Source organism: Cervus elaphus, chromosome 12 (assembly GCF_910594005.1).
Source record: "Cervus elaphus chromosome 12, mCerEla1.1, whole genome shotgun sequence".
Lineage (NCBI taxonomy): Eukaryota > Metazoa > Chordata > Mammalia > Artiodactyla > Cervidae > Cervus > Cervus elaphus.
The window spans coordinates 15,975,698-16,000,093 of record NC_057826.1 but is presented as its reverse complement, the minus strand read 5'-3'; the positions used below and the strand labels follow the sequence as shown (position 1 = coordinate 16,000,093).

At 44.9% G+C, this 24,396-nt stretch overlaps 1 protein-coding gene across 1 annotated transcript; it reads left to right on the top strand.

The window, feature by feature from the left end:
• The first annotated feature begins 1,994 nt into the window (after positions 1–1,994).
• On the top strand, positions 1,995–23,997 carry BATF (basic leucine zipper ATF-like transcription factor). The gene is made up of 3 exons (XM_043920859.1): positions 1,995–2,301; positions 4,620–4,724; positions 23,418–23,997. The coding sequence occupies exons 1-3, from the start codon at positions 2,239–2,241 to the stop codon at positions 23,625–23,627; spliced, it is 378 nt and encodes a 125-aa protein (XP_043776794.1). The 5' UTR covers positions 1,995–2,238; the 3' UTR covers positions 23,628–23,997.
• The last annotated feature ends 399 nt before the right edge of the window (positions 23,998–24,396 follow it).

Here is a 24,396-nt window from a genome sequence, read left to right as displayed (position 1 = left end):
ATGATCCTCTCACTCGAAAGCTGACTAAATGGCTGTTGTTTTAAACCACTGAGATTTCTCTCTTTCTTCTTCTTCTTCTTTTTTTTTTTTTTTTGTGGTTTGTCATGCAGCAAAACAAATGGATTCATCATCTCATTCAGAGAAACAGTCAAAATACTAACTGTATCCTTGGTACTTAGAACTGGGAGCAACGTAGGTGCTCAATAAACACTTGTTGAGTAAAACTCACAAATGGCGCTCACCTTCCAAAGAGGGAACACCCGGAGAAAACAGAGTGTAATTACTAAGTTCTATGAGTGCTGGGGACAGACAGTGGCTGAGGTAGAGAATCACAGCATCCAAGTGGGAGGGCAGGTCCTCTGGGAGCTCCCCATCTCCTTCAGAACAAAAGCCAAAATCCTTACAGTGGCCTCCAAGGCCGACATAAATGCCTGGTAGCTTGCTGACTTCATCTCCTACCACTCACAGCTTTTCACTCCAGCTCCACTGGCCTCCTTGCTGTTCCTCTGACAACCAGACATACTCTCACCTCAGGTCCTTGCTGGAATGTTCTTCCCCTAGCCACCCACACCATTCACTCCCTCCTTCCCTTCAGATCTCTGCTCATTTGTCTTCCTTTCAGGAAGGCCTTTCCCAACGACCCTGCAGAAACAGTAACCCACTGGCCCCCAGAATTCCCTACCTCTTACCCGCTTTATTTTCTTCCATGCCCCTTGTCACCTTCTGCTGTGTTAAATATTAACTCCTTTGTTTACTGTCTGCGTCCCCCACTCAAATACAACTTCCACGGGGGAAGGGATTTTGTTTTGCTCAGTTTACCTCCAGGACAGTATTGTCTTGGGGCAGAAATTCAGCCAGTGGACACAACATCCCTCAGGGCCATACTTCTTTCAGTGAGGGCTAAGCAAGGCAAATATTTAGCTTGGAGCCATACGGGGAATAAGACAAGGCATTTTTTGAAAGCCCGAATGCCTAGGTGTGTGGGGGATTGCTTACTGAGAACTTATCAAACATGCATGTAACAGGACAAGTGGCACTACATCTAACAATTGTCTTTATGGCATAGTTTACAGTCTGCTGGGGCTTTGTAATCCACTTTTATTTGCTTCTCGAAACAGCCCTGAGAGGTAGGCAGAGAAGATTTTATCATCCTTCATTTACAGATAAATGAGTGAGCTATCCAAGGCCACAGACATACTAAGGGATAGAGGGAGATTTCAAATCCTGATTATTTCGACTCCCAAGTACAGCGCTCATTTCTGTGTCCGTGTGTGAGTTCAACTGTTCCTCCACTCTGGGCTCTGACCTTGGGACCTTCATGAATCATTAAGATTCCAGGCTGACCCTGATCCCCTGAAAGACCTTCAACACAGGAGGCATCTTTTCTCTAGAGAGAGCATCTGCCAAGAGGCATAGGCAATGAATAAATGCTTAGAACATCGATTCCAGGCTAGCCCCTGTGGCTTTCAGACCTACCATCGCCCCTTCAGTCTGTCTGGAAAGGTCTGAGCCCTTGGGTCCCTTCACCCCCGGCCCACCCCAAGGCAGGACAGAGAGAGAGAGAGAGCCCCCCACCCCCACCCCCCGACGCCACAACACAGGACAGGCAGCCACTTTGGAGAAAAACCAGAAAGAAATCCCAGCCCGTTGCTTTCCTTTCGGTTTAAAATTCAAGTCGGGTGACAGTGGAAACTCTTCCCTTGCTGTCCTCTCCTTTCTGCCCATGTTGACAGAAGACGGACTTGCTAATTCTGGCTGGGGTTTTTCCCTCCCTGGGCTGTTTTTCTCTTTTTATCTTCATCAATTGAAGTGAGCTGTTCTGCCTTTCAAACTGTCGGAAGGTATCTGGGGTTTTGTGTATCTTTTTTTTTTTTTCTATCTTTTCTTTCTTTCACATAATTCAGTGGGTCTTTTCCCAGATATGTATTTTCTCTCAATTTAACTTCTAACTTAAGTTTCCGCCCATGTGACTTCCAGCGCGAGTTACCAGAAACCACAAGAGTGAGAGAGGGCGCGAGCCCCAAGGCAAGCGACATGTCCCTGTGGGGAGCAGAGCCTCTGCACCCCAGAGCGAGGAGGACGCCGGGGTCAGAGGCAGCGGCAAGGCGGGCAGAGGAGGGCCCTGCGGAGGGGGGTGGGCTGCTGGCCCGGGGGGAGCAGTCAGGAAGGGAGGCCGGCTGGTGACAGGAGAGCCCCGAGGCGCCTGGGGCTGCGTGGAGAGCCCGGAAGACCGCGGCCATGCCTCACAGCTCCGACAGCAGCGACTCCAGCTTCAGCCGCTCTCCACCCCCCAGCAAACAGGTAGGGTCCTGCCTTTCCCTCCTCTTCCCTCCCGATTCTCCGGGGCAGAGGGGAGAGGGCCAGGCTTCCTGGGCCTCTGCCCAGGGACGCTGAGGGGCCAGGAGATGGCTGGTGGCCGGGGCATCCTGTTAGACTCAAGGGCTGCGGGGAAGCTGTGCATCTCGGGCGGAGACCCTCATCCTTCTGCCCCTCCTGCCAGAGGATGCTCTCCGCGTCCCCTGATGGTACCCATCGCCTTCACCTCACCTGGGGTCCCATCCCAGGAAGCTTTCTAGGAAGCCGAGAGGGCAATGGGCACCAAAGAACTCTGGTCTCTCAGAAGAGAGCGTCTACCTCTCTCCAAGGCGGTAGCAGAGTGAGTGGGGAGGAGCGTTGGTGCCGGCTGAGGGCACGCACACCCGGAAAGCTAGATGGTTGCCCAGGAGACAGCCGGCAGAAGAGGCGAGGAAAGGGATGGGGTCGGGGGAGGCAAGTTAGAAGGAGGAGGACCCCAGGCCAGCTCGGAAGGATCTATCTTACCTCCCAGCACGGAACCTGTTGCTGGCACAGGATGGGGTTAGGAGAGCTGAAGGAGGAAGGAAATGAATCAGGAGATGGTTCTGGGCACTTGAAATTATTCCCTTGTAGCTCAGCTCTGGGGAAACTAGAGAGAGGAGGGTGGAGATTCTGGGTGTCTAAGATTGTGACTTCCAACTCAAAAGTTCTCAGCTTGAGGATTGCCAAAAGAAAAGAAAGAAAGAAAAAAAAAAAAAAAAAAAACCAAAACATCACGAGCATCCTGGCTGCTTCCCATCTCCCAGGGCTTTCTCCTCATCACATTCCTTGACAGCCCTCTCCACAGAAAGTCTCTCCCTGCTCATCCAGTACAACGGTGCAGGACAATGTCTTCTCCAAATCTAGGGTTTAAAAACTGCCTTCTTTCCTTGGTACGGATGTCTGAGAGGGCCTTCAAAATGCTGCAGCCCGAATAAGAGTATACAAACATATACTACAGCTTCTGTCATCAACACCTGACAGAAGAGAGGCAGGTAGGAAGGAGTCCTAGTGGAGACCTCTAGAGGACAAACAACCCAGTCCTCCGCTCGAGACCGTATCAGAGCCGTTCAGACCACCTGGAAGCCTGTGCTCTTCTTAGGAAGGAAATTACTCATGGCTTTCATGGTAACCCAGCCCCCCAACCCCCTGAGAGGAAGAGCACTTCCTTCCTATCTAACCCACTGCCCTCTGACTGCAATGGCCTGGAAGTACCAGGCCATTGGTGAGACGTATGCTTGGGCAGGCAGACTCTTGTCCTGGGAACCGTGTCCCTCTAGCCTGCAGGGATATGAGATGGGGCAGAGCTGGGGGTGCAGGAGGGTTTCGGTCAAACTTCTACACTTACCCTGTAGCGTCTGGGCAAAGCCAGAGCTAACCTCTCTGCTCAAGTGGAGCACACGCCCATCTGTGGGAGGCACTCAGATGACACCCAAGGTCCATGGGTCCTCCTAAGGACCTGGCTCCGACCTGCCAGAGCCAGGTTACCTCCATCATTAAAACTGTTCCTGGTCTCCACTTTGAACTAGGCCTTGTGCTCAGGGCACCCTGGGGGATGTCAGGGTCACTGAGCATAAAGAAGGGAATGCAGGGGACAAAGAGGCAGATCTGGAATGGGGACCTCAGTCCGGGGCGGGGGCAACAGAAGCCCCAAGGGGTCACGCTAGGGAAGAAGTAGTTGGTAGTGGGTGAGGGAGTGGCTTGGAGAGGCATCAGACTCAGCACTGGAGGATGCAACTTTCCAGAGTACTGTGAGCTCCTGGGCAAGCTCTTTGAGCCTTCGTTCCCCCATGTAAGATGCAAATACTCATATCACTTCTTCAAATCGGGGGGTTCAACAAGAGCACCTCAGGGAAAAACACTTGCACAGAAGCAAGCACATAGTGAGTGCTCAACGACATTTTAGAAAAAAAAAAAAAATGGCAAGAAGGTTCTAGGCCAGAAGTGGCAGGGTTAGGGTGGAACAGCCCTGAGCAAGAGAGGTGATGAAACACACTTCATCGCCTTAACCATCTTTTTCCAAATACAGCTCTCCTGAGGCCTCAAGCTCTTTTGCCCTCTTCCTGTATCTTCTGGCCAAAGCTGCAGAGACACAAGCAAGTGTAACAGAGTGTGGGGAAGAGTTCCCTTTGGGGTTCAGCCTTTTGGTCACTAGGGCGTGGACGGGCAAATAACGATGAAGAAATGGAAGAGTGGACATTTCTCATGACAAACGCCATGAGAGGAGGCTTTAGCTCAGCAGAGAGGAGTAGACTCCCTTAATTCTCCTCATCTCTGCTCCCCAGGACTCATCTGATGATGTGAGAAAGGTTCAGAGAAGGGAGAAAAACCGCATCGCCGCCCAGAAGAGCCGGCAGAGGCAGACACAGAAAGCCGACACCCTCCACCTGGTGAGTGTTGAGTCCTCTCTTCATCCTCTCGGACTGTAGGCTTTGCTCCCCACCAACCTGTGGACACCCAGACAGAGTTTTGAGTCTGCCTGTGTGGAGATGTGTATGTGGGGATGTCAGTGGAGGGGTGAGGGATACAGGTGGGGTGGGTGCGTGGAGAAGATTCTGTCGCAGGAAATGGGCTAGGAGGCTGAAAGAGAAATGAGCCCCAGGATGGCATGTGCAGGAAAGCTGAGTGTGGGCAGCCCAGAGGCTGGTGGAACGCAGATCCACCTGCTAAGAGATGGGAGAACCTCAGAGAGCTCCATCCCACGTGAACCCAGAGAGCAGAAGTCACGACTGCCTTTGGGAGCAATTCAGAAGGCGTTATATGCTTTGGGGAAGCCTGTCATCTCACAGTGCTAGGAACACATATAGTCCCATCCCCTGGGAGGCCAGCAGAGTGGCCACTCTGGGCCCTGCATTTGGGACAATGAGGTCCACAGGGTGCTGCACCCCACAACTTCTTTTCTGGACATTATTAAGGTTTGATTTCAAAATTTCTATTTTGGTGATATGCCAAGAGGTCTGTGAATGATACAGTTGCAAGTGCATGTATCTGGCAGTCATCATCCTGGTTGAGCTGTCTCCAGCCTTGCACTTTCTAGGGAAGCCCTGACCCCTGGCTTGAGCAGGGGCTTTGGGTGATCAGAACTGCATTTCCTCCAGTAGCGCAAGATCCTGGTTAGTGCTTACAAATCGTGGCTGTGTGCTTCTTACAGAAAAGTCTTCTCCTCACCTCCCTCACCTTACCACCTCGCCTCTCTTCACCCTGCCCTTTAATTTGCTCCCTTTTCAATCAACTCTTATTTCACTAGCTCCTTTCTCTTCTATCCCTTCAGCCCTTCCTCTAGCAACACTGTCCTTTCTCATCCTATCCCGCCCTCCCCCTGACCCCGAACCATTCCCAGACCCCTAGCATCCCAGAAATTCACTCCAGTGATAAAAAGGGGAATTGGCACCAAAAGTGAATATGCTTATGTTTATTTGAAAGATTAGCCTGGTAACTGGCCAGTTAGAGAAAAGCTGTATTAATCCCATCAAGGAAAAGCAAGATGCAGTTTTAGGTAAAAAGATATCATTTTTAACTTTGTAAGGAAGCAGAGAGCAGGCAATGTGAAGACCTCTGACTGTTTGCTTGTTTTATTTGAAATGTATTCAACATGTTTTCCAATGCATACTAACGTAATTTTATACTCATGAATATCTGTTGACTCAAAAGAAAGAATGAATGAACATTAAGTCTGTTCTCTTTGGTAATTGTGATCAGTAGTCTAAATGTTAAGCTGGTGGTGGACCTGCTGCTTATATGTTCTCCGTGATTTCACCATGGCTTAGGGGCTCATGACCCTCAAATTTACTATTTTAGGCTTGAAAAATCTATGATTGCTAACTTTGCCTCCATCAGCATCTGATTCTTATTCAATGTTCTTTAGAACAAGCAAATGAACAAATAAATAAAATTAGTAAGGATAAAGTCTACTTTTTGGTATAAGTAGACAATGTTCTGAAACTGGAAATCTGCTTAGTTGCAGTTCCCTTATCAGGAAAATGGGACAATGACTACCTCATAGATAGAGTGCATATAAACAGCTCAAGCTCAGTCCTCCTAGGCATATCATACATATTCAAAAATTTTAAGTATAATAAGAGTAAAGTTATCATTATAAGAAATAAGATGATTACAACTAAGGTTTTATGCATCTGAATTTATATTTATATATAAATCACAGGATCTCAGTCAGGGCCAAAAGATTTCTTAAAGGCTGGAAAGTTCAGACACACTTTTGATGCTCAAGACTCTCTCCAACACCCTCTGGACATGGTCCCTAAAGTATGCCTGTCACTCCTAGCAATGGAGAGCCCCCTGCCTCCCAACAAGAGCAGAGGAGCCTTCCCTAACTCGAGCTGTGCCACTGTCTCCCTGGGAACTCAACCCCCTGGTCTTTCTTAAACTTGTTGGGGACATATCAGTGAGGGTGACACGCATGCTTCCTTGCTATGGCAAGATTTTCAACACTGACTCTGCTGTCTCTCTCTGCAAGAAGAGAGTTTGAGCCAGAAGATGTAGTCCATCTCATTATACTAGTCAAGACTATACTAGGATAATCTCTGGGGTTTGGGGGTCCATGGAGACCCAAGTCATGTAGTCACCACGTCCACACTCAAACCCTTGGCCTCAGTCTCTAGAATGTTCTCATCTTTGCCATACCTGGACACAGACTCCTCCCCACTCCTTTCTCTGAGCACCGTGGCACTCACCTTCACTTTTTGACCAGTGAGTAGGACTCCTCAGAGTTTATACAGTAAGTCTGAGTGTTGCAACCAATGTGACTTATATTTCTTGACTTTGGGTAGAAGCTTTTGGTAGCAACATATAAATCTGCCACCATCTCAAGCAGAGGGTTTGGCTGTGATCTGAAATTTGACAGCAACAAACAAATCTGCCACCATCAAACAGAGAGCTTGACTGTGATCTGAAATGTTCATTTCCTCTCAGACAATAATCACCCATCTTCTACATCCATTATCCTGTTAATAATGTTTGTGATTCAGGTAGAAAACCTATTTACCACCAGCATTCTTAGGGTTGGGTGCTTGGTTTGCCCTTGATTCCTTTCCATGCTTGTCTCCACAAGCATTGAGGCTCTGGAACCATTCTCTGGCCCGAAGACACAGCCATAGGACTCACCTAACAAGATGTAAAAGACCAGGGTTTAGAAAGTACTGTGGTCCTAAATAAGGACTATATTTGTATTAGTATGCTAGCCTCTTATATGCTGGGATAACGATTGATTTCTTGGCTTCAACTTTGTCACTATTATTTCTCTTAAAATAGCAAAAAAATTATTCTGTTTCTCTAGTGAGAGCATGGAATACCTATTATGTAGCATTTTCAGTATCTATCCTATACCTGGTTTGCATCAACACCGTGTGTAGATTGCTTTTAAAATAGCAGAGTAGGGAAGCTGGTGCTTTCAACAAGCGGTTTAACCTCATGCCAATGTGATAACATCTCTGGCCTTGACTACCACTCACATAAACCAAATCAGGAGGGGCTCCTTTTCATAAACGTAATAGCAACACTGTCCACATGCTGTCTTTTGTTTATTTTTGTCGCACCTCGTGGCATGAGGGATTCCAGTTCCCTGACCAAGGGTTGAACCTGTGCCCCCTGCAGTGGAAGCTCAGAGTTCTAACCCCTGGACCACCAAGGAATTCCCCCACATTCTGTTTTAATTCTCACTTGGTTGGTGTCTCACCCAGCACTCAGCATGCTGTTACTTTTCTCCCGCGGTCAAGTGTAGAGTCCGTTAGGCAGAGTGAAGGAATTGATTAAAAAGGAGAAAGTCAGATCTTGAGCCATTCATTTTCAAAAGGTATTAATCACTAATAAGTGAATCCAAGATAATCAGCTAAAAACTATTAAAAATAATAAGAACCCAGTCAGCTTTCAAAGTTAACACAAAAAGTAATAACTTTTCTTATGCAAACTAGATTACAAAAATTTAATAGGAAGAAAGAGTCTGTTTATAATACCAAGAACAGCAAATGGAAAGGAATAAATTTAACCAAAAAGTACAGGGTTTAGTTGTTTTAAGCTTCAAAATTATTCTAGGTGATTTTTAAAATTTCAAATAATTGAAAAAATTATGTCTTATGTAAAGATAGCAATTCTCCTTAAGTTAATTTAGAAATTTATCTAATTTAATGTGATCTCAATAAAATAGGATTTTCTGGGTATTGGAGGAAATTAAATTAGATATTCTAAATACCTTGTGAAAAATAACCATATGAGAATTTCTAAGAAAATTCTAAAAAAGGAGGGTAATTATAGGAAGTTAGCTTAATAAGATATTAAAGTGAGTTATAAATATAAAAATCAAAACAATGTGGAAAAGATAGAATATTGGACAGAATAGAACATAGAAGTAGACCTCCAAACAAACTCAAATTTGAGACCCAAATACAAATAGACCCAAATACAAATAGACTCAAATATAAATAGACTCAAATGTGTGTTAGTTCCTAAGACACAAGTAAAAATGCAAAATGTCTAAGATGGCATTTCAAACAAGAGAAAGATGAAGTACTCAATAAATTGTGTTGGGGAAACTGGTTAGTCATTTGAAAAAAAAAAAAGCTAGAGTCTTCACTTCTTTTACAATGCATATAGATGAAATACGGAAAAAATTAAAGAAATTTGAAAAATTAGCATTAAAAATATTTATCTTGAAATGAAGTCTTCCAGATAAAATGAAAAACCCTGAAGCCATGAGGGAAAGATTGATACACATTTATCAATAAAAAGTGTATTTTATACATAAGTGAAAATGTCTATACAGTTCAAAGAACCTAATAAGTAAAATCAAAAGCAAGTGAAGACTGGGAAAAATACCTGCAACGCATATGACCAAAAAAGGGCATATTTGCTTAATATATGAGAGCCCTTATGAATAAGAAAATGATCTACAAACAAAAGAAAAAATGAGTGATAATAAGAATAGGCAATTTATAGAAAGAGAAAAATAAATGGCAAATAAATACAGAAAAGCTGCTAGACCTCAGTTAGGAAAATGACAGTTAAAGCAACAGTTACATTCTCTGCCAGACTGACAAAGACAGAAAATGTTGCTAAAAGACCATGTTGCCAAGATGATGGTCAAGCAGGTACCACCACGTACTGCTACTGGAAGTGTAAGTCGGTGCAACTCCATTAGGGAGAAATTTGACCATGTCCAAAGTTACTAGTGTGCATACACGGTAACTTGGCGATTTTACACCTAGGAATCTGTTTACAAACGTATTCACAGATTACACAATTATGTACATGTAGATATAATCCTTGCTGCATTGCTTGTCATAGCAAAGACTGGAAACAAGCTAAATTGTCATCAGTAAGAGAATCATTCAATAAACTAGAGTTGGTTTATTCAGTGGAATACCACAAATGTATTAAAATAACAAGTTAAATCTGAATGTGCTACTCTGAAAAGATTATCAAGCTTCTATACTCTTAAGTGAATAAGTATGAGTCTGGAGTATAGTTTTCTTCCATGCATATTTTTAACAAAAATAAAAACATATATGTGCATATGCATATAAGCTTAAAAATTTTCAAGTAGGTTTTCCCCCAAAATTGCTAACGATATATATTTCTGAAAGTAGGACAAAAGGTCTAAAGCAGAAGAGAGATACTTTTTGTACCTTTTGATATAGTTTGGATGTTTTTATTATGTGCTTTTATTTATATAATATAGATATTAAATTCCAAACATAGATCATTATTACATGTGCATTAGAATGATTTCTTTTCTAATTTGATCTCAAACATTGAATAGTCTTCCACTGTGATGTTTTATCCCTTGAACATCGTGCATAAATATCTCAGTCCTTTGGGACAACAGTCAATTGGGATTTCTAATGAGTAATCTTATGGTCTCTAGCACTAAACAAGCCACTGTAAGGGACAGAGAATCAGTTTCATTTGTGTGATTATCTTGGTAATTGTAGGATACTCTGGTGCCCTGTAGCAGGAAGGATTTTGAGTCTGTGTCCCAGGTCAGTGGGAAAGAGAATTGAGATCAATTGAGAAGCTGTGTTCATGAAAAGCTAAAAGTAGAGGAGGTGATGGAGAGGCAGTAATAGTAGCCCAGAGCTATGATGTTGACAAGTCAGATCTGGCCTTGAGGATGGAACTGGAAGCAAAGCAGAGTTACAGGGTCAGATCTGGAAGCTGGAACTTCAGATACTTAGACTGGAGGAGGGATGTGTGTTTCCCTGGGACTGCCTCTAGTGTGAAAGATCTCATACTAGTTTAAAAAAAAGAGAGAAAGATTTACAGGTTCAGGGTAGATCTTTAATGTCATATATAGCAAATATCAGGAGGGTAAATTATGTCTGAAATTAAGCTGATGCTGTGAGAAATAAAGTTTTTATAACTGGAGGAAAATTGAGTAATGGAAGAATCAGAGCTCAGCAAAGGTGCTCGCTTCCCAGGCCTCCTTAGGAGAGTGTTCTTGGTCTTCTGGTAAGGCCTGGGCAAGAAGGCTGTATATGGTACTTTTTCATTCTATAATTTTTTTTCTCCCTCTAGGAGATTATACCATAAGTTTTATTGGTATGGAGAAGTCATAGGTAAAAAAAAATAAAGTAAAATGAAAACCACAGAAAGAATGTTCTTGCTAGTTCCAGCCTAAAGAAGTTCACTGTAAAATCAGTGAACTGCCCATGGAAAAGACATTTCTCTTGTGCCTCTACTGCTCTGAACTTCTTTTTATTGAAAACATATTAATTGAACACACAACTATATACCAGGCACTGTGCATTATGTTCTCTACCTGCAGTTATCTCATTTAATCTGCACAAAAACCTTATTTTGTCATTGCTGTATTAGGTTAAGTAAGTTGTCCAAGGTCACACATTTTGTAACTAGGTCTGTCTGACTTCAGAACCCATCTTTTTAACCACTAGGCAACACAGCCTCTTCCTTTGGACTCTTGTGAAAACTGATCCTCTTTGAACCCCTTCCTGAATTTTTTCCTTTTGTTCTTTAAGCAGCATCCTCCAAAGTTGACACTTTTCCTCCTCCACCATTAGGCTTAGCTGAGAAAGTAAGCATTAGATCAAAGCCATTGAAACCATTTTTAAAGAAAGCTGAGTAGCAATAAATATTAACATCCTGCTCTTTGGTGGAGCAATTCCACCTACAGGAGTTTGAAGAAACAATGATGCACAAAGATGACCAATTTGTCATTATTTGTGAATAGTATACACTTTATCAATACTCTAAAATTGGACATATGCCCAGCTATGGGGATAAGTATATTATGACACATTCATACACTAGAATTCTATGCTAGCACTAAAAATGACTAAGTGGATCCGTATTTATCAACACAGAAAGATGTTAATGACATGGCATTGAGTGACAAAGAAAGTGACAAAGAATATGCAGAGTATAATCCTCTTGATGTAAAATTTGTGGTTTGGGGGCATGTTTGCATGCATAAAGAGGTGTCTGGAAGAATAGTCTTCAAAATGCTAACCGTGGCTACTTCTATGTGGTTGAGATTTGAATAAGTCACCTTACTCCGAGTACTTTTCTGTAATTCTTTTTTATTATAATAAACATGTACCATTTTAAAAATCAGAATAAAAATTTGACAATTCTCATTTGGAAAGGAAAAATACACTGAGGAATTCACCACCCCTAACTGCTTGTCTTACTAATGAGGGGTCAGTGTGGTTTATGGTCAGCAGGCGTATTCAGCACTGTAAGGAATTTCTGTCTGAATGTGATTACTTGTCGAGGCCAGAAATTGGCGGCACCTACTCAGCTGAAGTCTTCATGAAGCTGTTTTCAGCGGCTACCAGCCTACTTTCTCTTGGAAAGGATGAGGGAGTCTCACCAAACCCCAAGCTGCTCTGGGGTTTTCTCAGTTTCCTCTGTAGGACTTGGTCAGGCCCCCCGAGTCCTAGGGAGATTCCATAGATTGGTTCCACAGGACCAAGTCCCCTCCAGACTGCGGAGCACCTGTAGGGGACCCTGCCATGGGTCCATACGGGAGTTCGCAGAGGGAATAACCATAACTGGTCATGCCCCCTTCTTGATGGAATCGCAGAATTAAGAAGAAACTCAGAGATGCTCCAGGCCACCCTGCTGTATGTATTACTGGTGAGGACACTGCTGTCTTCCTCCAGGACACCCAAGAAACGAAACCTCTTGCCTTCCCACCACTTGCTTTTGTTTCTGTGCCATTTTGCTGAGCAGGACTTTGCCCTGCAGATGGTGTTGCCCTCACACGCCCTTTGCAAAGGGTGAGTTAAGAAGTAGGCCATTAACCAGGACATGTGAACCGTCCAGACACTGTTCAGAAACAGAGCCCAAGCATATAGTAAGAGACCAGAAAGGCAGAGAGTCCCAGGTTGAAAGGGGCTAAATTTAGAAGTTCCTTTATTTTATTTATCTATTTGGCTGTGCTAGGTCTTAGGGATCTAGTTCCCAGACCAGGGAATGGACCCGGGTCTCCTGCATTGGGAGCTCAGAGTCTTAGCCACTCGACCACAAGGGAAGTCAAAGTTCCTTTATTTTAAAAAAGATCTTAAAGGTGTAATCCGAAATCAAAAGGACAATGACATATTAGGGGAAATATTTCTGTCAAATTAAATAAATTCATGTTTAATACTTATAGTAAGAACAGCCTTTTTAAGAAAAACCTCAAGATGCCAATAGGTAAGTGGGCAAAGGCTATGAACAAAAAGCTTACGTAACATTTTTTCCTACTGAAATGAACATAACCCAATTTTCTATTCTGATTGTGAAAACAATACACACCATGGGTTTCCCAGCCTCGGCAATATTGACATTTTGAGTTGGACAATTCTTTGTTGTGTGTGTGGGAGGGGGTTGGTCTCCAGCATTGTAAAATCTAAAATCTACCCACTTAGATGCCAGTAGCACCACCTCATCCCTCTGGTTATGAAAATCAGAAATATTTCTGAATCTTCCCAAATGTTCCCTGGGAGGTCAAAATTGTCCCTGGTTGAGAATGCTGTACTAGGAAATACATATATAGAAATGTATTTCTTCTTAGTAATCAATAACTTGTAACATTAAAATGAAATGAAGAAACATCCCAAACGTTTGTTAGCAAAATAAATTATTTAAAATGACAACACCTGGGACTTTCTTGGTAGTCCAGTGGTTAAGAGTCTGAGCTTTCACTGCAGGGGGCATGGGTTTGATCGCTGATTGGGGAACTAAGATCCCCAGTGCCACGCAGCAAGGCCAAAAAAAAAGAAAAATCACCTAAAATTACAACACCTAAATCCCAACAAGGTTGTTGTGATAATTAATGTATACATTCATGGCTGATGACTCTGTATATCTTACACAACCTTTTATAAAAATACTAACCAAGGACTGGAAGATGTTCACTACACCGTTGCTTATAACAGCAACCAAAATGTCTAGCATTAGAAAGCCACATAAGGTAAACTGTGGATCATCTGTTTGTTGATGTAGCCGTTAAAATAATAATTATGGTGATTTTGTAGGTGTACTCTAAGTATATATACAAATTTGTGTTTTCTTTTCTGTCATAATTTTGTCACACTTACAAAAATCACCATAATTATTATTTTAATGGTTGTAACAACAAACAGATGATCAACTGTTTGCCTTACATGGCTTTCTAATGCTGGACATTTTGGCTGCTATTATTTGTTAAAAAGGACAAGATGGCAACACGTATAAATGAAAAGGGTTGTGTTTAGAGGACTAGAATCATGGGTGGGTATACTTTTTAAAAAATATCTTTAATGTATTTATATTGTATGTTTTTTATTAAAAAACATAAGAAAATGATCAAATTGACCCTGAGTGAATTCTGGTAGAAACTGAGGATGAGAACAGTTGAGGGCATCCCTGAGTTAGAATTTAGGAGAAAGGCTTTGGTAGAAGATCTTATCATTTATCCTCCAAACAGGGACATTTTTGAGAGTGAAAAGAGGCAATGGTAAAAAATTACACGAGGACAATACTATGAACTGGGAGTGTCCCAGTAAACATCTGGTCACACTAGATTGAGGGGAACCAAGGAGGATGACATAAGGCTCTTAGGAAATTCACGAGTAAATATTAAGTTCAGAGCCAACTAGAGGGGGCTAGATTCCTGGTGCTAGAAGGCAATTTCCTGCACGAGATGACCCTGTTACTAAAATATTTTCCAGTTACTCAGCTGGCGCAAAAGTATGCCTTTTGCTAAGAGGGTGTGGTAGTCCAGAAAATGACAAAAGCAAAGGCCATATTCCTAGTACTAGAGCTCATGTCAACAGAAATGATTCTTTCTGCCGTACAAGTATATATGAAATGCCTCCTATGGGCTTTTTTTTTTTCTTTTTTTAGGTGCTGAGAGTTCAGCAGGGACAAGACAGGCTAAGTCTCTGATTTCAGGGACCTTACATTCAATCAGAAGTCACACTGGAAAATCAACTGACCAATTGTTATTTACTATTTCACTAATTACACAAAGTGAGGAGGGCTTCAAAGGAAACCAAATGGTGCAATGTTAACAGTGACTTGAGGACAGGGCTGGGAATGGTGATCAAGGAAGGCCCTTCTGAGGCCCTGACATCTGAAATCAAAATGAGTCATGGGAAGGAGCCTGGGAAGATCCCAGGAGAGGGTGCTGTCTGCAGAGCCTTCAGGCCAAACTCTGTCAAGGGTCAGAAAGATGCCTTGTGGGGCCCAGGACTGTGAGCTCAAGAAGAGGAACTCAGGAAAAAAGGCCATTGTGCCCCAGGGAGCAGGAACCAGATGGGGTGGGGGTGGCGGCCTCAGTAAAATGAATTCAAATCCAGTGGGGACAGGGAGAGGGCAGATATATCTGAACCTAAATTCTGATCTACAAAATGTAAAGCAATTACACCTCACTGGGCTGTTTGTGAAATAATGCGAGAGCAAATGTCAAAAGAAACAATAGGGCATTTGTCAGTTTTGCATTGGAGAGATTTTATTTGTTTAATGCAGAGAGGCCAGCATTTTCCTATAAGTCAATCACATGACGATATCAGAAGTATTATCATATATGAAAATGTATGCCCTTCTTTCCAGTTGTTCATACAAACTTTAAGAACACTGTTTCCCTGGCTGGGTTTTTCACTACAGCTGGTCAGGTCTCCTTTGCTTTGTTTGGTTGGGACAGGTCAAGTTGAGGCCAGGGAAATTGCATGCAGGGTTCTGACAGTGCTGTAATTCAGCTCTTCCACTCCACAGCTTCAGTCTGGGAAACAAAAGTGTTGCTAAGCAGGTCTTTAAAAAAAAAAAAAAAGAATCTCTTATACTCATTTGTGGGCTTCCCTGATGGCTCAGTTGGTAAAGAATCTGCTTGTAATGCAGGATGCCCAAGTTCGATCCCTGGGTCGGAAAGATTCCCTGGAGAAGGAAATGGCAACCCACTCCAGCATTCTTGCCTGGGAAATCCAATGGACAGAGGAGTCAGGTGGGCTATAGTCCATGGGGTCACAAGAGTCAGAAGTAACTTAGCGACTAAACCACCACCAAACACTCATTTGTAACTCTTCTAGAGTTAAAAGTAGAAGCAATAAAAGTACTTAAATGCTTGGTTAAACACTCCCTGGGAAATTTCATGGATATCACAAATTTAGCAGACTCTTCAAATGCAGGTCTCAGATTTTGGTAAATTATTACAGACTCCAAGTTGGCAGTCAAGAAACATGATTTTACTGGTCACTTCACTGTGTGCCAGGCACAGTCCCAGGACAAAACTCTTTTTTGTCTTTCACTCCAGACAGTGTTTTGTCCTTCACTGAGGACGAAAACAGTGAAGACAAGGATAGCTCCTGTCCTCATAGAGCTTAACAATCCATAGGACAAATAATTTGATGAAGTTATCATTAATGAGATTCTGATAAGTCCTCTACCTCTTGCCTTTCTATGAGAGTGAACTATTCTGGGCCACTTGAAATTTTCACCAATTGTAAGACTCTTTGCCTTAAATAGCCATTTGCTTTCAGAAAAAAGTTTTGATTTAGAAATGTCCTCTTCCTTCTTTAAAGTTCTTTATATTTGTATTATTTATGCTATGTTACACAATAAATACATTTAATAAAGCAAAATATAAATAAATATATAAATATGATACCATAAATTTAACAAAATCAAACTGTATATATTTATATTGTTTTATTATTTTCAAGAGGAATCTACTATGAACATACTTCTCAAGCTCATTGTTCATTAAGCTCACCTAGGAAGTACTTTTTTAATCTTCATGCCTGAACCCAGTCTGGAACAATTAAATTGGAACCTCTCAGTGGTAAAATCCAGGAATCAAAATTAAAAAAAAAAACAAAAAAACTCTCCAGGAAACTGCAGTGTGTAGCTAGGACTGAGAAGCGGGGAGTGATGACATTTAGAAGCCTGTCCGATGCATGTGGTAGAATGTGTGGAGTGAATCTGGGGCAATTTTTCGGGTATATACCAAGACACTCTGTCCCAAAGACCTGCAGCTTAAAACAAAACCAAAGAAAACAGTTCAGACCTTGATGTTGATGGAAATTATTAGTTTGTTTTTCAAAACTGGGTGATATCCTTTATAACTTGAGGTATCAGTCAGGAGTTATAGAAAAACTATCCAACAGAGGCATCAACAAGTCACCATTTGTATTTTAGATTTTTCTCAAATAAGAAGTTCAGAAGTAGACAGACCAGAGATAGTACAAGAATGTCAACAAAGAACCAAGCTCCTTCTCTCTCTTGGGCAGCCATTCTCAGGATGGGGTTTTAATCCTCAAGGCTGCAAGATGGCTGCTGAATCTCCAGGCATCAATCTGTGTCCAGAGAGGGTAGCCTTTGTCTGGTGAGGCTTTCCCTTTTTCCCCCAGAGAAGCTAAGCTTCATTCTCTCCCTCCGTGTATTTCTGCTTATGTCTCATTGGTCAGAATCTGTTACATGGTCCTTATCTAGCTGCAGGGGAAGCTGGGTAATTGAGGAATTCTTTTCGTAGCTTCTCTAGAGGAAAGCAGGCGTAAGGAGTTTGGGATAGACGTTGAGTGAGCCATCTTATAGTGTTTCTCATATATGAGGCCAATGAAGTCATGGTCCTGAAAGCCAAGGAACAGAAGAAAGGGCCCCAGGTAGGGCCCTGAGGGGCGTGGCTGATGTGGTTAAATATCAGTGGATGACCAGCTGCTGATAGTCCTGGACCTTCAGCTTTAAGGCTCAAAAGTGTAGATTTCTCCAGAATTCAGTGCAAAGACCTGTGGTTTGGTGGTTCTTCTCTCCTCCTCAGGTGAGGAACAGGAGTGGGGGCGATTTTCCCAGGATTGGTGGGAGACATAGCACAGATCCCACGATGGCTTGGGACGTGCCCTACTCTCGGTTCACAGACTTCTCGGGGAATGGTGGGCTCCACCCTAGTCCTGCCTGGGGAGGGCCGGGGAGGGAGTGGGTTGCAGACTGCTGGGGATTGAACCAAGAGCTGGGTGTGAGCTTCACACAGTACTCTCGTATTGAAGTGTGGGTGGGAGCTGAAAGGTCACCCTACCAATAACTGCAGGTTCTGTTGAGGAGAAAAACACAGGGACTATTTTCACCCTTCTGGAAAGTGTGATTAGAAAACTCAAGGAGAAGGTCAAGGCACTAAACTAGAACTGGCAGGAAGATGCTCCAAGCCCTACTCAGGAGGCCTGGAGAGTCCCTGCTAGAGCCTTGGGTTAGAGTTTGTCCTCAGCCTTGGTCCCAACTGGCTTCCCTGTGGGGAAGGGACCTGCCTGGGGATTCCCCATCATTCAAGCGCTCTACAGTGACCCCCTGCTTGGCCCCTCCACTAGGGAATTTCCCAGAATGTTCCCACACCCCCGAGAAGCCTCCTCCTTAGCCACCCCCAAGCTGCTTGTGGTTCATGGTAAGGCTGGCATCAAGTAACCTCACAGGTAAGGGTGAATTGTGAACATTAGCATCTCAATTTGCATGAGGCGGGAAGAGAGGGAAGATGAAATAGGAAAGTCAGCCAGGTTGAGACCTCACAGGAGATAATTACCAGATATTATAAGATTTAAACAGACTTCAAAGGCAAGAAAGGATGGTGGGCACGGGCTCTGAAGGCAGACAGTCTCAGTTCAAGGACTGGTGCTACAACTGACAAGCTATGTGACCTTGAGCAAGTTACTTAACTTCTCTCTACCTTAGATTTTCCTCTTCCGTACAAGGTGGCTAGTAATATTATCTACCACATAGGGTTGTTGCAAAGATTAAATGTAATGGTAATTGCAATGTACTTGACACATTGTATCACCCAAGAAATGTTAGTCATTATTAATTCAAATGAGATTACTCTTTTAAATTTTTGGTTTCTACTATCTATCTCATATACATTGAGTCTACATACCTCTGCTTCCAACACACAACTACCCTTTCCAAACAGTTAGAGGTTCTAGTTGGCTAATACACACAGGTAGTCAATTTAAAATCGAAAATATTTGAGAGTTAGAGAGGGCTTGGACTTCTAATCCTGTGGTTTTCAACATTCACTGCACATTAGACTCCCCCTGGGGAGCCCTTAACAACTCAATGCCCAGGTGCACCCCAGCCTGATTAAATCAGAATCAGGCATCAGTAAAACTTTCCAGGGATCCCACTGATCCTAGTGTGTGATCAAGGTTGAGAATCACTGTGTTGGCCCAGTCTTCCTGGTTTAAAGTGAGGCAACGGCGGCTCAGAGAGGAAAAGGATGTCACCGAGGGTCACCCAGCCAGAGCCAGGACCAAGACCCCTGTCCACTGTTACCTGAGGGAGCCCCCCCATCCCCCACCCCTGGTGCCATGGATTCCAGACCATGCTGTGGTCTGGGGATGGTCTGGCCCCAAGTCAGCCCTCTCACAGAGTAGCTGCACATTAGACTCCCTCCCAACTCAGGGCAGGAGGTGATGATTAGCTCTGTGTTTGGAAGAGTGTGACCGACTCAGGGTTCTTGTATTGTCTTAAAGGATCACCAAACCAAGACTCAGTTTTCTCTTAGAAGGCTAGTGATCTTAGTGACTCCAGAGACCCTGAGTCGTCAAGTCTCTCAAGAGAAGCAGTGGGTGGGCTAAAAGGAGCTCAGGACTGAAGATGGAGAAGCCGAGAGCCCAGCCCTGCTCTGTATCTAACTGGTTCTGGGGCTTTGGATCAGTCACCCACTCCGAATTTCTGGGCCCCCGAGAAAATGTGTCTTTTTTTTTTTTTTCACTTTTTATTTTGCACTGGATTAGAGCTGATAAATATTGTCTAGTTGATAGCTTCAGGTGGACAGCAGAGGGACTCAGACATAGGTATACATGGATCCATTCTCCCCCAGACTCTCCTCCCATCCAGACTGCCTCATCACACTGAGAGTTCCTTGTGCTATATGGTAGGGCCTTGTTGGTTATCCATTTTAAATACAGCAGTGTGTACATGTTGATGATATGAATGAACTTATTTACAAAACAGAAACAGATTCACAGAGAACGAATTTATGAATGTGGAGGGGTCGGGGATGGGGTGGGGGAAGGGATAGTTAGAAAATAAGTGTCTCTAGGTGAGTCTATAGCCCTTTGTTTCAGCAGCTGCTGCCGCCAGCCTGTAATCCTTTAGGGATGGGAGTGAGGGGTTTGCACAATAGGTTTGTCCCAGGGTCTCAGTTGGCCTCATCTGTAAAATGGAGACAATGATAAGGGCTGGCCTTACATAGCCACCTCAGAGGGTTATTGCAAGGAGCTTGAAGGATCTAAAGGAATTCCAAAAAGTAAAAAGCAGGTTACATGGAAGCCCAAGGGCAGGCTACCCCACCCCGACCTTAAGAGAAGACACACACGTTAGAAGCCAAAATTTACTTTCTAAATGTTACTTTCCCTTTCCCCTCCTGAGTTCTCAGTTTCCAGGCCCTATTGGGAATTCAGGGGGAAGTTAGGGGGGCTGTGATCATGGCACCTCTGGGTAGAGAGCTGCTCCCAGGTGGCCCTAAGCCAGGTGTCCCTGTGTGAACCCTTTGCAGGGCATGCCGGACCCCAGGGAGGGTCAGAATGGACCTGGGCCGGGCAGGGGCAGGTGGGGATGACAGCCCTAGATCGGCTGCTTCCTTCTGCGAGGGAAGTCAGGCTCTTCCTCTGCAAAACGTCTGGCTGGCTGCAGGGCCCCTGGGCTGGCGGTGCTGGTTTCTCTGGGGCCCTGGCAGGAAGCAGTCTTGCTTCCCAAGGTAAAGACAAGTTTCTTGTCGCAGCTGGTTGTTTTCTAGTTAGAGGCCATGGTGGTTTTGAACGCTGTCCTAGAGCTCTGGGATCTCCCAGCGGGCAGGCAGAGGGAGAGGACAAAGCCGGAGCTCAGCAGGGCTGGCTTAGGGAGGAAGAGCCCGCTGTCACTTCCCGAAAGCCGCCGGTCTCCGGGCGGAGAGAAGGTCAGAGCGGTTGGTCCCTGCGGCCCGCCTACCCCGCCCCTCCCTTCTGCCTCGGGGTTTGCCCAGGCTCTTCGGAGCACAGAACTTACAGTAAATGTTGTCACCAGTGGAAACTCTCAGAGGGGGCGAGGAAAAGGGCTAGAGGAAGGGGCCAGGACTCCCGGCCCCCAGTTCCCGTCTTGCCAACACCCCCCAGTCTCATGTGTTGCTTTATCTTACCTTTTGGTAAAGAGAGGGGATGCCCTCTCTCTGGGATGTGCCCGGAAACAACCGAATGGTGAGATGAATGAGCTGGTCACACCTTGCAGAAGCAGCAGCCAGTGCCCCTGTCTCTACCATCGTGGCTCTTGGTATCCCAACTCCCCACCCTGTTTCAGAGATAGGGTTTTCCTTTGTATCGACCTGGACATATTTTCTAGCCCCCGGCCACACACAGGAAATGCCGGGCTGAGGTTGAGCACGCGAGCGTCTGTCCTGTACAAACCGACGGAAGCTGCCTTGATGGATAAGGCCACGTTCTCCTTACCACTTCAAAAGAACTCCCATTTGCAGGGGTTAGGGCAGTCGGCAGTGTAACTAACTCTCTCATTAACCTGAAGCTGGTTTTCTAAAGCAAATTTTAAATGTCAAGTTATCACACATCTGCTCACTGCCTACTGTAATTCTGAGTCAACTTCTGATCCATCAGTCGATGTCATCAGGTGGCCAATCAACAAGCACTTGAGTTCATACTCCATGCCAGGAACTTAAGTGCTTGTATAGTTAGAACACATTTATTATCACATTTAACATTACTAGCTATTGTTTTCAAACTTGTCTGGTGATTAGAATAATCTGGGGCACTTGTTAAAAATTCAGATTCCCAGAATTCAAATCCCAAATCCCAAACTCACTGAGTTCAAACCTCTAGATTTCAGGAAGTGCCTGGAACTATGTTTTTACCAGGCCCTCAGATTAGTTCTAATGTCACGGCAAGCTTGGAAAACACTAACCTAAGCGAAACAGAACAGGAAAAATAAGACCTGGAGTCCAAATATTAGGTCACTTTTTGAACAGAAATGTAATTTATTTGCATCTCCAGTGCCATTTTTCCTTCCTCTGTGGGTACCAATGATTAGCAAAGATGATCTATCTGAGTCAAGGAATGTGAACATTAAAATCACATTGGAAATGCATTTCCCTTGGTTTTCTGAAGGTGGGATTGTTTTCCAGTATATGCTAGCTGAAAGTGAAGTCAATCAGTCGTGTCCAACTCTTTGCGCCCCCATGGACTGTAGCCTACTAGGCTCCTCCATCCATGGGATTCTCCAGGCAAGAATACTGGAGTGGATTGCCATTTCCTTCTCCAGGGGATCTTCCCGACCCAGGGATCGAACCCGGGTCTCCCACATTGGAGGCAGACGCTTTAACCTCTGAGCCACCTGGGGAGCCAAATGCTAATTACCAGGGTGTAATTGTTGATTAATAATGATGTGATTGGTAATCATCCCTCTTTACCCTGAGTCTTTCTTTCTTTTTAAAATTTCTTTGTCTGCACTGAGTCTTTATTTCAGCACATGTGGGCTTCTCTCTAGTTGCAGTGCACAGGCTTCTCTGGTTGTGGCATGCAGACTTAGGGATTCTGCAGCATCTTAGTTTTCCAACCAGGGATTGAATTTACATCCCCTGTATTGGAAGGCGGATTCTTAACCACTGGACCACCAGGGATGTCCTGAGTTTTTCTGATTAGCATGTATCTGATGGTTCCCTGAAGCAAGGGGTAAAGGTGTTTCTGAAAGAAAGCACAGGTGCTGGGCCACACCCAGAGTTCTACAGGACAAGCTGCTGGGAGACAGCATTCTGCTGGAATTTGACCATTTATCATTTAGAAGACCCTAAACGTTCTAGAATTTGGGTGAAGTAGACAGTTAACCAAGGACTCCATTCATAAGACTAAATGCAAATGCTGGGAACGTTAGGCGAACACACCAGTGTAACAGAGCAGAAAAGAGTGAAATTAGTATAAATCAGTCTCACAAACTCTTTTCTATTTTTCCGGCTCTAGCTGGTCATGCACTGGCCTGGACATGCACTTGCCACTCTCAACTCTCATATACACTTATGGAGACCTATGCATGTACCTGCATGCAAAAGAGCACACTCATGCAATTCACACATGCCTTCACACACACGCATATCTGTTAGTTGGGACCGGATGCAACTGCCATTTTTCTAGGTCAAGATAAATATCAGCAATTTCATATGGTTTGATCTAAGAAGCTATGCATATACATGTACAAATATACATTTGTTTATGCAGATGCACGGGCTCCCCTGGTGGCCCAGATGGTAAAGAATCTGCCTGCAACGCGGGAGACCTGGGTTCGATGCCTGGGTTGGGAAGATCCCCTGGAGCAGGGCATGGTAACCCACTCCAGTATTCTCACCTGGAGAATCTCCATGGACAGAGGAGCTTGGCGGGCTGCAGTCCAAGGGTCGCCAAGAGTCGGGCGCGACTGAGCACAGCACACAGCACCGCACCCATCCACACACATGACACGTACAAATACACACGCACGCGTGCACACACTCGAATGTGCAGAAAAAGTCACCGATGCCCTGCCTGGCCATGCTAGTCGGAAACTAATGCGGAACTCCCACTGCCTCCTCCACGCCCCCCAGTCTTCCCCTGCGCCCTGAGAGTAACCTGAATGTCCATCCTTTCCGCTCACAGGAGAGTGAAGACTTGGAGAAGCAGAACGCGGCTCTGCGGAAGGAGATCAAGCAACTCACAGAAGAGATGAAGTACTTCACGTCGGTGCTGAGCAGCCACGAGCCCCTGTGCTCCGTGCTGGTGCCCAGCACCCCCTCGCCCCCCGAGGTGGTGTACAGCCCCCACCCCTTCCACCAGCCTCACGTCAGCTCCCCGCGCTTCCAGCCCTGAGCTCGCCCGAAGGAGGGCGAACAGAGAATAGAGCCTCGATCTCCAGCTGCTCCCGGGGCCTCGGGAGGGGCGCACAGACTGTAACCAGGTAGCCCTCCTCCCTCAGCGCCCTCTCTCCACCCAGAAAGCCGGAGGCTGAGGCCGGACCCCAGGATCGAGAACCCGGGGACGGGAACTCGAGGCAGCTGGAAGTGTGTGCGGCCACCCGCAGCGTGGCCGCCCGCCGCCGGGGGCTGGGTGGCCTGGACCTTCAACTGGGTGGGATACCCGACCCAGAGCTAGGTTAAGCATGACGCCCAAGTCCGGTGACTCAGAGGAAGGAGGGTAAGGCAGGGCTATTTTTCTAAATAAATGTCTTGAGAGAAACCAATCTGGCAAGGGCTTGAAACCTAAAGTTTTGTGGGGTTGGGGTCATTTTTTTGGTCCTTGGGCTTAGGAGCCCTTAAAGGTCTGGAGACTCTGCTCATAGGGCTGTTTCCGACCGCTTCTTCATCTACTTGGGAAGCTGGGTTTTCTCAAAGTATCTTCAATTTTCCCTCTAGGCATCTCCATCGTTTCCCTCCCCAAATCACCTTGCTGTGACCTCACACTTTCCATGCCTCATTGCATGATGCTTTCTAGGTTGTCAGCTCTAGACGGTTCTAGGGTCATTCTCTGCATGAGAGAAGGATTGGTGCCAGGTGCGGTGGAGTGGGGTGGTCATTCAGGCTGGGACTCACCTCTCACAGGACTGCGCTGACTCAGCCCCATCCAGATGGCCAGCCCTGGG

Excerpts from the sequence above, each read along its gene's own strand:
- BATF (XM_043920859.1), top strand. The coding sequence starts at position 2,239 with ATGCCTCACAGCTCCGACAGCAGCGACTCCAGCTTCAGCCGCTCTCCA. Across the intron at positions 2,302-4,619 it reads CTCCACCCCCCAGCAAACAG|GACTCATCTGATGATGTGAG; the intron begins GTAGGGTCCTGC and ends TCTGCTCCCCAG. Across the intron at positions 4,725-23,417 it reads AAGCCGACACCCTCCACCTG|GAGAGTGAAGACTTGGAGAA; the intron begins GTGAGTGTTGAG and ends TTCCGCTCACAG.